General features: G+C 44.2%; 1 protein-coding gene across 1 annotated transcript; it reads right to left on the bottom strand.

The window, feature by feature from the left end:
* Nucleotides 1-4,499: 4,499 nt before the first annotated feature.
* On the bottom strand, nt 4,500-11,954 carry LOC119434774 (uncharacterized). The gene is made up of 9 exons (XM_037701850.2): nt 11,633-11,954; nt 11,289-11,503; nt 10,949-11,166; nt 9,882-10,117; nt 9,098-9,270; nt 8,422-8,556; nt 8,221-8,327; nt 6,746-6,938; nt 4,500-4,660 (listed from the first exon to the last, which is right to left on the bottom strand). Coding segments are annotated over exons 1-9 (1,440 nt in total). The 5' UTR covers nt 11,635-11,954.
* Between the last annotated feature and the right edge of the window lie 37 nt (nt 11,955-11,991).

The raw sequence follows: 11,991 nt of genomic DNA, 5'->3' as shown, positions 1-11,991 counted from the left end.
CTTACAGGTGACCTGATGTGCTGCAAATATGAGGTTTGAGAGATTATTGTGAAATGTTACCTACCACAGACTCTAAACAGAAAGCAGGAGGAAGTGCCTGCAAAACAATGTCCAACCTGCAGAATAAAAACAGGTTACTGCAAACAGTACAAACTGGATTCTGAACTCTTTACTTGCGCACAAAACAGTGTTCATAAATGTACTTGCCAAGTTTTTAAGAAGTTGTAAAGTTAGGTGCCATCATTTTTATCACTGCCTGCTCAGCAGTTCTATGTCGAATGAAGAGCATGAACAGAGAATACAGAAATACTAACCTGTGATGAAAGGTCCAAGATCAGTAGGTTTTCACATGGAAAGCAAGAAAAAAATGCATCACAAAGGTACAATCGTCAGTTTCTGGTTTGACTAACGAATGATCCATAACCGTTGCGACAAGCTTTCCGGCATAACCAAGCACATTGCTGGCAGGAGTGGTCAAAAGACAAGGCAAATACCGCAGTGTCAGTTATAACCCGAACCGAAAATTCAAGGAATTTGAAACGAATTGGAAGTTCCATTTACATGCCAATAGTGCCTTCAAGTGCGGCTTCACGGCAATGATGGAAGCATTTCTTTTGTGCTGGCAATGTTTCTGGGCTGCATTCACCATGATACGAATGTTGCATGAACTTTTTTTTTTGCATGGATTGCAAGGACTAACCGTGGCTGCCAGTTACGTGCAGGGATGTCTTATACGCATGAAAGAACAGTACCTCAGGGATCGCACACAGCAATTTTGTCAACCATCACTCAAAGCCAGAGTATGCTCAGACCACAGTGTATGCTACATCTCATGCTGCAGCAGTCTTGTCTACAATCTACAAGAAGCAACGACCATAAAACACTTGCCTGGTCAGCCGACTTCAGCCATATCAAGTTCTGCAAGTCCCGCAGCATGTGGTCGTTGATACCCTTTTGTGCAACCACGTTTCCAATGACGATCATCGACTCGATGTTCACTGCGGTGTTGTACACAGTCTCAAGCCCTGCCGTCCTGCCAAGCTCCGACGGATCAACGCCGTCAATCGTGCTCCCGGGAGTCATGGCGATGTCTTTGGTCACCACGAGGTCCGAGTCAAAGACCTTTCGTCCAAAGACAACCTGGGGCCCCTTGCTTCTAAGCACCGCATCCTTGGCAATGTCCAGGCCATTGACTGTGCCGGCATTGAGGTTTCGTTTGAAGTGGATCAAATCCTTGACAATCCAAGTGCCCACAATGTTCTGCGGCGTATGCAAGGTGACCAAGTCGTGATTGGGGCGAACGCCGTTCAGGGTGCCTGCAACCTCTGCATTTCCATGGATTGCAACAGGTGCCTGGTATGTCTTTGGCCCTGAAATACATTGGAAATTGCAAGTCCATAAAGAAAGTAAGTGTTTCCAATGAAAGAATAAAGTTGTGGCAAAATTTTGATTTCAGCAAGCTTGAACACAACAGCGTTAAGCATGAAAAAGGACAGGTGAGAACATAAGACAGACACACAAACGTTTGCACGTCTTGTTTGAGGTCCCCATGTTCGAGTGTTTTCTGCGCTAAATACATACAAGTTTCCTCGGAGATTTTACCAAGCACAAATTGCTTAGACATTGAGCTGAGGATGATGTTTGAAGGAAAGAAATTACCTTTAATCTTGTTAAATGTAAATTTTAATCCAGTTCCATATACTAGAAAATCAATTAATCAAAAAAGCTGGTATAGGAAGCAAAAAAAAGAAGCCTACGTGAAATGCAGAAAAAAAGTAAGTTTATCTGGTAGTTGTCAAATCTGAGCATGGTGAAGCATAACACCATGGTGGTTACTGATGAAGTGAGAGCAATATTTACTAAACCATACAACATCAGCAGTCATTGCAGCACTAGCACACCATTCAAATGGAAAGAGTCGACAGCAAGAGTTGCTTGAAACACTGAAGAATCCACTTTAGCTACCTGAACCAGCACAGCAGCTTGAGGTAGCACAGTGGAGCGAGCATGCACGGAGAAAAGCCTACCACGAATGGTCTGGTGGCTGTGCTTGTCTACTGCCTCGGTGTACAGCTTCCGGATGCTGTAAAGTCCGTTGATCGGATTCTTCAGGTTGAGCGCAGATCCAACAGTCAATGGCGCCTGGAATGTCCACTCTCCGGTCACCGTTGTGACACCTTGTAGGGGAACCAGGTGAGCAACGAATGCCGACAGGTCATTCTGGAGGAAGAGAGCCGTTGAAATTTTCGTACGCAACAATGTTTTTTTCAGTAGACATGCATAGCATTTCCCACATACTTGGGAACCGGGCAAGCATCCACTTTCACACCTATGCCAGCATTTAGATTACCTCTTTCCAGTTACCCGACACTTTTTTTTTCGACGAGATTTCTCGCTATGAAAAACGAGTTCTGCGGAAACCCGCAAGGTGGCAGAAGTTTCGCGACCAGGAATTGCTATTCACTTGGAGTGGTAGGAAGCTACAAGGGAAGCTTGCATGTGTTGCTCAGTAAGAAAACTTCGCAGCAAGAAAAATGCATCCTGGTCCGGGGACTGAACCTGGGACCAACGACTTTCCGGGGGTGGTTGCTGTACCCGCCAAGCAGACCAGGAGGTTAGCACGCGGCAGCACAAGGCTGAATTGACAACTCTGGCACAAATTTTCTCTAGCTTCACATTACTCCCCAGAGGACGACAATCTACTTTTCACCAGATTGCCCACTAGGGTAAGCTGTTGGAAGCCGGGGATGAATTCACAAAGCTTGTTTGTTTGTAAGTGCTCTTTGCAATCGGTTGGTCACCTTCGCTAATATTATATCTCAAGCTTCAGGCTTGGTTGCGAACAATTCTAATGTAACGGCTTTTTGTGAATACCAGCCCAGTTTTGCACTAAAGCCTATCGCATAGTAGTGACAATAGAAAACATAAACAGCACTCATGAAATCATTTGCACAACCGAAGATACGAACTACAGCATATATGATTTGGCACTAAATGCTATTAATCGTTATGAGAAACCACCAGTGTGATGTGTCGTCTACAAGAAGAAAGCCCAAGGCTGGCATTTGAACAATCGCCGATTGGCCGACGATTACAGGAGTCTTTAGCTAGCACACAGGGTACGTTGAAGTAACCAAGGTAAACATTGCGTCATAAATAAACACTTGCATTGTTTGTCGTCGTGGTAACCTTGAGGTCGCCAGGGACACGCAGCTTCGCAAATTCTTTCCTCCCGTGAATGGCCTGGGGCGTGTTGGTGGTGACGATTTTTTCAGGGTTGATACCGTTGATTGCGCGGCCTTTCTGGATGTTCAGGTCGGTCAACGAGACATGGCCAAACTTCAGGTTGCCGGTGACCAGCTGGTCTTTGTTAGTCAACATAACATCTGAACGTGATGGTGGTGAGAGAAAAGAAAAATTCTACCATTAAAAACCTGGATTGACTGATCAGTATGGTAGTATTCAGGCAAAACGTACTCCTTAATTGGTTTGCTGGAACACAAACTAAAAAGTTCTCATAAAACCTAAACCTTGACAAATATTTCAAGAGAAAGCATGTGCAGAAGAATGAGGACAAGAAAAATGCCACAATTTAACTATCAATAGAATTTAAAATAACCTGCAGAGCAAGGCAGTTGCTAAAAGGTGGAGTCGCATCGAATGAATTCGTGAATGGTATAAAATTTTCAATCAAGCTTTCAACAAGATCATTAGTTTGAGTTTGTCATGTGCGACGCACCTGAAATGTTGATTCCATTGATCGTCTGAACATTCAGGTTGTTCACATAGAGGTCGTTGAATGATACTGGAACATCGAGAACTTGGTCGCCAGTCACTTTCAGGGAGTTTCTCAGCATGTCAACAAGAGGAACACCATTCAATGTAGAGTCCACAAGCTGACCGACGTTAAATGTTGATGAAACGACGGGCTTGTCAAAATGTAGGTTCCCTGCGTAAGTGAAAACAAAGGAAAATCCTCAGATGCAAGACTAAAAGCAGGATGCTGTAGCGATTCTTGACAGTTCAATAGGCAAATTTGAAGAGAACCTACGTGCAATGCAACATGTACTCAATTTAGCTTGTATGCTGCGACACCTCAGCATGACAACCAGTGTGAAAGAGAAACCTAGCGAGCAAAGGGCTGGAGGAGCATCAACTGTTGCCAGCGTGGATGACCCTATGCTGAGGCAGCTGAAAGCCATTATCTGGTTAGTTCACCTAATATATTACTTGAAAATGTAGGCAACACTGGTAGACCCGAGCCAAACAAGGCTGTTTGAACTGTTGCGGCTGGTAAAACTGAGGACAAACCTTGAATTGTCTGCGGGACAGACTTGAACACAACATTCTTCAACTCATTCTCCATTTTTGCAACGCCAATCCTGACATCATCCATTTGCCGCGAAACGTCTGCTGGTGTGACCGTGGGGACCCTCTGAGCACTGGGCATGATCACAGCCTTTGGTGCGCTGACCGACCCGGTGACCTTGACGGGGCCATCAATGACCAGAAGCTCGGTGGCGAGCGGCTTCTGCCCGCTGGACGTCCAGACGCGCCCGATGTTCGCCGCCAGGTGGTCCACGTGAGCCTGCCGCCGCAAAAGGGAGTTCTCCAGGCCCTGAAGGCAGTCGAGGAGAGGATCCTGGTTTCCCTTGGGCAACTGGAAGAGGGCAAAATAAATGTTTGGTACTCGCACGCTATGTAGCAACTACAGCACAGCACGAAATGCTTTATGTCAATGTAAATTAATTAAATTATGGGGTTTTACGCGCCAAAACCACGATCCGATTATGAGGCACGCTGTAGTGGGAGACTGGAAATTTGGACCACGTGGGGTTGTTTAACGTGCATTTCGCCCCCATCGAAATGCGGCCGCCGTGGCCGGCATTCGATCCCGCGACCTCGTGCTCAGCAGCCCAACACCATAGCCACTGAGCAACCATGGCGGGTGCATGTCATCTAATAAATGCAGTTTGACAAGAGGTAATTCTTCCCAAATCACTTTTCTGGACACCATGCAAGCTACAAGGTCAATAAAGAAGCTAGAAGGGTACAAATTTATTGATCGATATATACAGTGGTGAGCAACACGAGAGGAAACAATTCAAATTGTAAGCAAGGATTGCTCCTGATATGTTTTTTTTTTTAAATATGTACTTGTTACGACTTGTTAATATCAAACAAGTAGATTCTCTTTTAACATCTAGTCTCATTGAACACTTATGCTGAGTGTGAGTGCTAAACCACTATGACCTTTCTACCTTGTGGGGCACATTAGAGTACTGCATGTAGCTCTGAAAAGGACTGGAGGCAAACTGGGAAGCAGTAACTTAAAATATTTCTGTATATAAAGGTGGATGCATGCAGACTGTACAAATGAGGTTTACGGCCGTAACAGCTTACGTGAAAATTGAAAATAAATTGATCTAGACCACTGTGCCGTCAAGGAAACGACAAGCACCCATGAAGTTGGTTTCGAATAGTGCGAGTTGACATGAAAATCCAGGATGTATGAACATAAACCCATCACCAATGTTGCACCATCTCTGTTTAGGCAAGGAATAGCATAGAATGACAGGAAGTTGAGCTAGTTGATAGGGAATTATGTTATAAAAAAGTTAGGCGTGCAGACACGGACACGAGGAAAACGGACAGCACAGATGCCGTGGAGGTCATTGCACTCTGCGTTTTGTGTTGTCCATTTTCCTCTTGTCTGTGTCTGCAAGCCGAACTTTTTCCTAACAAGAAGGAATAGCGGTTTTCATGTCTAGAACCAAGGAGACTTGCTTTCTGCACATTTATGGAGATGCTGCCTTCAATATATATTTAATTTGAACAAAGAATCAGTTTTTCATGTTTGTATAACGTACGAGTCTGCAATAACAACAGATATGAAGTAATTAGTAAGTCCCGAAGCGCTGTTCCGGTGTGGAAGAGGTTAGAAGAAATTTGGGTGTTCCCTGCCACATTGCTCGAAGGGGTACCTAAAGGATGCTCACATGGGCGAGCTGGCAAACTCAAGTGTCTACAAAAAAAACATGGATGGGGCAGGGATGGAAAGTTTACTCATTGGAAGAGATTGCAAAGTTGCTACAACTTACCAACTTGGCCAGATGGCCATCCAGGTGAGTTGGTATTGTATAATTTCCCACTCACTTCCAATAAAAAAAACTATGTAGCGTGCATGTCATGCTTTCTGTCGCGTCCTGTCTCCCACCTACCCCTCCGTTTTTTTTTGGTTTTTTTTTTTGCTTTGGTGTTTATGGCATGATATAGTTACACTTATATCCATTGTGCATTTATAGCAGTGCACCTCAACTTTGAGTGTAAGCAAGCATAAATATGCACATGTTTGACTATAGTCGTAATAACTGGAGACCGTCCTCTTGATGTGGCAGAAATGTCACACACTACTGATGCAGTTAAATAATGACAATGTATTGAATGAACAAACAGGGTATGGTTGTTTACAGTGAGTATGAATAATGGCATCTATGTATATTAGTTGACCCTCATTATAACGAAGTCACATCTGACACAATAGCTTCATTACACTAGATGTTCATTATAAGCATTATATATGTTACACTAATAGCAGTCAAACAATCTTTATTTACTTTGTTATAGCCAGGACAGTACTGACCGCAGAATTTCGATCAGAGTTTGCAACAGTCAAACTCCATTTCACTAAATACTTGAGGCCCATGCGCTTGCCCACATTGCATTAAGGCATGCAGCAGCTCACCGAAGCTGTATTTCTGTAGAACAAGGTGCAGAGGTGGCTGGGGTGGAGAAGGCACCGCTTGGGTTGCAAACATGAAGAACTGGCCTTCGATGAACTGGAACACCACACTGGAGAGAGACATGCCAGCCATCTTCAGGATGAACGTGCAGTTGTACGTTGAGGACTCCGTCTCCAAGAAAAACATCACTTCATCCTGCAAACAAAAATGTGGCCCACAATGTTGCACTGCTTGAAAGTTGCAGAAGATTAGACCAAGAGAACAAAGTATTTTACTAGAGCCGCTGCCGACAGATGAACTGCAGAACGAAAATATTTAAAAGGAGGGCTTGTAGCGAGGATAGAGTTTTCCAGCAAAATGACTAGGAGGAACTCTGACCCTAGTGTGTACGAGAATGTGCTGACCCTGCCTGGGACAATGGGCTTCGGGGACAGTGAAGTAAAGCTTAATGAATCGGTGGTGGAGAATAGGAAAAGACAAGAGTACTTGGTAGTGCAAAAGGAAGGAACATAAAGGATAAATCTTGGGACAATTCATTCTTTCAGGCTCAATGGTTTGTTAAACATGTGGGTCCTAAAGATCGAAGAACGACAAGCATGGTGGCATGTGCCACCAATCTACTTCATAGGGTACACTCGCAATAAGCATCTATCCCATGCAAGCTGCAGGTATGGTATTTCAGCCAGCATGCGAATGATGCTTAGTATGCAGATTTGCCTAAACTCTGTCCTGTCGGCTCCAAGTGGACTTGCAACTTTGCCAATTGACTATTTTCAACAATATTGCGTTATAAATACAACTGCTTGAAAATTGAGAAGGAAAGCACAATAAATAACTTCACGAGAACATTTGAAGCCAATTCAAGTATGAAGATGAGACAAATGCACGTACTATACTCATCCCCATGGTACCCGAGTGATTGCCAGCACTAGAGTTACTAGAAATTTTTACAGGAAACAATGGTAGTGAGGGCCTCTTGAGTGCATTAAGAAATTTTCTATGCACGTAAACTGATGGGGCTTAACATAGCATTGCCATAGCGGAGGAATAAGGATGAATTTTAAAGTGGGGTTTAAGATGCATCCAAAGTACAGACATATTTTGCTTTCTGCCTCAACCAGAATCGAACTGTCACAGGCTGGAATCAATTGCATGGCCTCATGCTATCAGCCGAGTGCCACATAGCGACTGAACTGCTGCAGTAGTTCTCATGTGCGATTACTGTACTAATGACTTGCTCCACAGTTCATTTATTTACATCCTGCAACCATATATCCAGATTATGCAGTATATGTAGTGTGGGCGCTGCCCAGCTGAGTGACCAAATTTCGGTGGCGAAATTCATAAAGCCGTAGAGATGATGTAAACACCTTGCGAGAGAAGTGCAACTACACAGCAATAAACGAAGACCCCAATGTTTAAGTAATACGATATTAGCATAAACCACTGTTTTGGGTCTTCCACTTTTGGCTCTTACCCTTCGCACAACTGCAATGGCTGCTTCACCGTTTGGCAGCGTGAAGATTGAGACGTCCTCTGCACCCTCAGTATTCAATAGGGTCTGCCATTCCAGGAACTGATCACCTACATTAAATTAAGGAAATCGATTTAGTATCTCCTGCCAAGGAAAACGTGTGGGCCAAGTCTGGCAGACACTCGATGTTAGTACTTGGCTTACCGGCATACCAGTAGAGGAAGACTCCCTGCCTAGTCAGGAAAGTCAGGTAGTGGATGCCAGCAACCGTGAAGTGGTTCACCTTCAAAGCCTGCCAAAACCTGATCACCTGCACATAGCTCAGCTCATACTCACGACCTGAGGGGAAAAAAAAAAAGAAAGATGCAAGGTACTTTGAAGCTGTCCATTGACCACTATTGCTTGTGATGCATTGAAGCTAATGTACTATTGCTGAGCACTACAACAGCAACACAGCAACGCAAACAGGAGGGTGTGCTCATGAGCAATACAAGATCGAGGAACACCGAATTAGGTTTCAAGGCACGGCGACTCGATATGCGCGAATTCGAACGAGACCTGCAAATGTACACCAAATAGCTCTCATGGCTCTCACGCTTGACGTCATTTTTGCCGTATTTGAATGAAATTTTGGTGCTTCTCTTAAAATATTCACAGGGGAACACATCACTTCACTCCACCAATAAAGAGATCCAGACGAATAACTTGAGACTTCTTTTGCTTGTGAAACATGTTCTGCAGAAAGGCGGTAGCAAGATGTCGTACTCGCAGCTTTTTTTTTTTCTCTCTCCTTTTCTTTCTGCTGTCACGTAAAGTGCGCAACACTGAATTTACAGTAATTTTAAGCCCCTTGGCAAAAGAGAACTTGAGGCATACTAACGCTGGTTGTAGATGAATACAGGAGATCCCAAGAAAAGTTCGCCAGCGTTATCTCTCTGTTGAGCAACAGCAATGTACAGTGGTCCATCCATACTCCAGGCAACGACCGATTTGGCTCCTATCACCGAATGCTGCGACACTGCGTCAAACTGCGTGTTCTTCCATTGGTAAAGGCTGCAGAAAAAAAAAAAAATTCAAAGGCAATCTGGTGAAAGACTGCTACCAGAGTGCATACGTACAGCCAACTTTGAACGTAAATTACCTGACCTATAAAGTAGCTGTGTGAATTAAATGTGCACACCTTGAAACAAGTAGCCACTGCAAAAGACCTTTAAGCTGCCAAGCCCCGAAAGGGCGTCGGATTGAAGAGCAAATTATCTAAGCAATTTGCACGGTATCTTCCAAGCACAGAAAGTAAATGACGGAACTCTAAATAAGTCTGCAGTTTCTGTTGGTAACTACAAATTAACTTTTTCATCTTTTGACTGCAATGCTCTAAGAGCCCCAAAATTAAGCTAGAAACACCAGGTGCCAATGCAGTTCACATATGCTTATAGCAGTCGAACCCAGATACTGTATCGAACCTCTGAAGGGGATCACAAAAAAAAGTTCGATGTATAGGCAATTCGATATACAAAATAAAAATTTTATACAAAAATTCTGAAGGCGATTTTACTGCTGTTCGTTATACACAATAATTCGTTATATATGGGTTCGATATATCCGGGTTCGACTGTGTACAGATAGGACAATTGTAGATGCCGAAATAATGTGCAGAAACTTACACAAGCTTTCCATTGTACGATGTGCCAGAACCGGAGTAGCTTCGGAACACACACGTGACCAGATAGTGGGCCGAAGCACCGCGAACTACGTCGATGTCCGATTCGCCACCAAGTTCGATGGTCTGCTTTGCGACCAGTTTTTCACCTTGAAGCAGGTACAGTCGCACGAAATGATCTCGGCCACCATGTCTCTGGTGTAGGCATACTATCCATAACTGGTCGCTGTACACAAACGCCTGCGAATGAAAAAAAAAAAAAATGAAACAGAAATTCGCCAACAGAGGTGCAACGGTTGCGAGCGCAACTCGATCCTAAAAGGATCGCTAGAAGAATTGTACAAGTCGCCGACAGCCAGAACCATATGGAGCTGTTTGAGTTGCCAGTCAAAAAAGAAACTATTGACTTCAATTAGCTTTTCCAACAGGAATCAACTGGGACCAATAGGAACCAATTGGAAAATCCTTACTTCCAACTGGTTACGATTGAGTCAAAGTGAAACCAATTGGACCCTGAGTCCAATTGTACTTGCCAGTTTAAACCAGCTAGGCCCACCTTAAATTCCCAACTGAGTCTAATTGGACTACCAATAGGAATAAACTAGCTAGAACGTAACCAACGGGGAAATCATACTTTCAGTTTATGAACCCATTCAAGGAAACTGGAATGAGTTATAGCTATATATATATATGCATGCAGTACTAAGGCTACAGCAAACCTGTTTCCGACAGCTGGAATCCTATTTAGGTTTGCTTTGCGGGATATACATGTGTATTGGTATTGCCCATTGGTGCAATTGGTCACTCCGACAAAAACCAATTGGTCACGTTCCAGATCGTTCAATTGGTCCTGTTATGTACTAATTTACGATTAGAAGTTTTCCAATTGGAAATTCCTTAATTGGAGTCCTTTTTTTTTTTTTTTTTGGACAGGGTTGAGTTGTTCAAAGCTAGGTAGTGCTTTTACAAAGACAGCGCATAAGCTTTAGTTACGAAACAAAATTTGAAGCCATTCCGGAGCTTATCAAAGGATACCGCGGAGCGTAGTTGGCACGCAAGAAGCAACAGCACCTTGACTTTGGCCGTTGTCAAACTCGTGGCCATTCCAGCGAATGTAGCGTAGCGCCCGTTGGTCCATCGCAGCAGCTCGACCTGCCCGGTGCTGGTCGCGACCACGAGAAATGTCGAGCCGAGGACGTACGCCGGTTCCCAACAAGACACGTTTCCCAGGCGGATGCCCAGGTCCACTGGCTTCGTTCCGATGACGCGAAGATGATCTTGAGGAAGGACTGCGAACCACGAACGCGCCAACTCCCGTAAGTCAGACCATAGAATAAAGAACCAACTTGTCAGACGCGGCAGCGAAAACGCACTCGTCGAAAGAAAGGTCAAATATGAAATCGAAACTTACCGCCATAGTCAGGACTGTCCGGCGCCATCACACTTCGCTTGTGGCGCTGTAATCTGGCCTTTTCGAAGGCTTCGTGTAGCTTTATCTTGAAGTCGTCCAACTTCTGCTTGAAGTAGTCTTCGAGGCGTTCATCTGGCGTAGAGGCGTCGACTGCAGTGTAGGGGCAGAGCGTGGCAAGTAGCAGCAGCGCCCAATTAAGTACCTGCATTGTGACCCTGCAGTAGAAAGCACTGAATCCTTTAGCGCAACTCTTACATGACAATTCTAAAAAAACAACCCTCTATTTGCTCATAAGTACGGGAATTCAGTGTCAATCGCACTACAGCGCACACGATCGCACTCACATGATGGTCACAACTTAGTTCAGCTAAAAAGGAGCGCGCAGCGTTCAACTTCGTATTATATAGCCAGATGTACACGCCCATTAAAATAAAACACGCCCACTCCAACTATCTGCGAACGATATATATGAGTAAAGTATCTAAAGTTTGTGCGCACGCGCAAACTGCCCATCTAGGATGACTGGGAAACGCTGCCTAGCTGATGATAAAACAACGTACAGTGCGTGCTCACTTTTTGATAAGGAAATCAATTCAGTAAACTAATCTAAAAGTAGCAATAACTGTCGTTGAAATATGTGTCTTTTGTCTGACAAAAGTAGTGAAGCTGGACGAAGGCATGTACTGTAGTACTTGTAAACTTC

This window comes from Dermacentor silvarum, unplaced genomic scaffold (assembly GCF_013339745.2).
Source record: "Dermacentor silvarum isolate Dsil-2018 unplaced genomic scaffold, BIME_Dsil_1.4 Seq24, whole genome shotgun sequence".
NCBI classification, from domain to species: Eukaryota; Metazoa; Arthropoda; class Arachnida; order Ixodida; family Ixodidae; genus Dermacentor; species Dermacentor silvarum.
This window is presented reverse-complemented; position numbering and strand designations above follow the sequence as displayed.

Coding starts and splice junctions, on each gene's coding strand:
- LOC119434774 (XM_037701850.2), bottom strand. Junction 10,118..10,948: donor TGACAACGGCCAAAGTCAAG/GTGCTGTTGCTT, acceptor TTTCATTCGCAG/GCGTTTGTGTACAGCGACCA. Junction 4,661..6,745: donor TCTACAGAAATACAGCTTCG/GTGAGCTGCTGC, acceptor GCCCTCTTCCAG/TTGCCCAAGGGAAACCAGGA.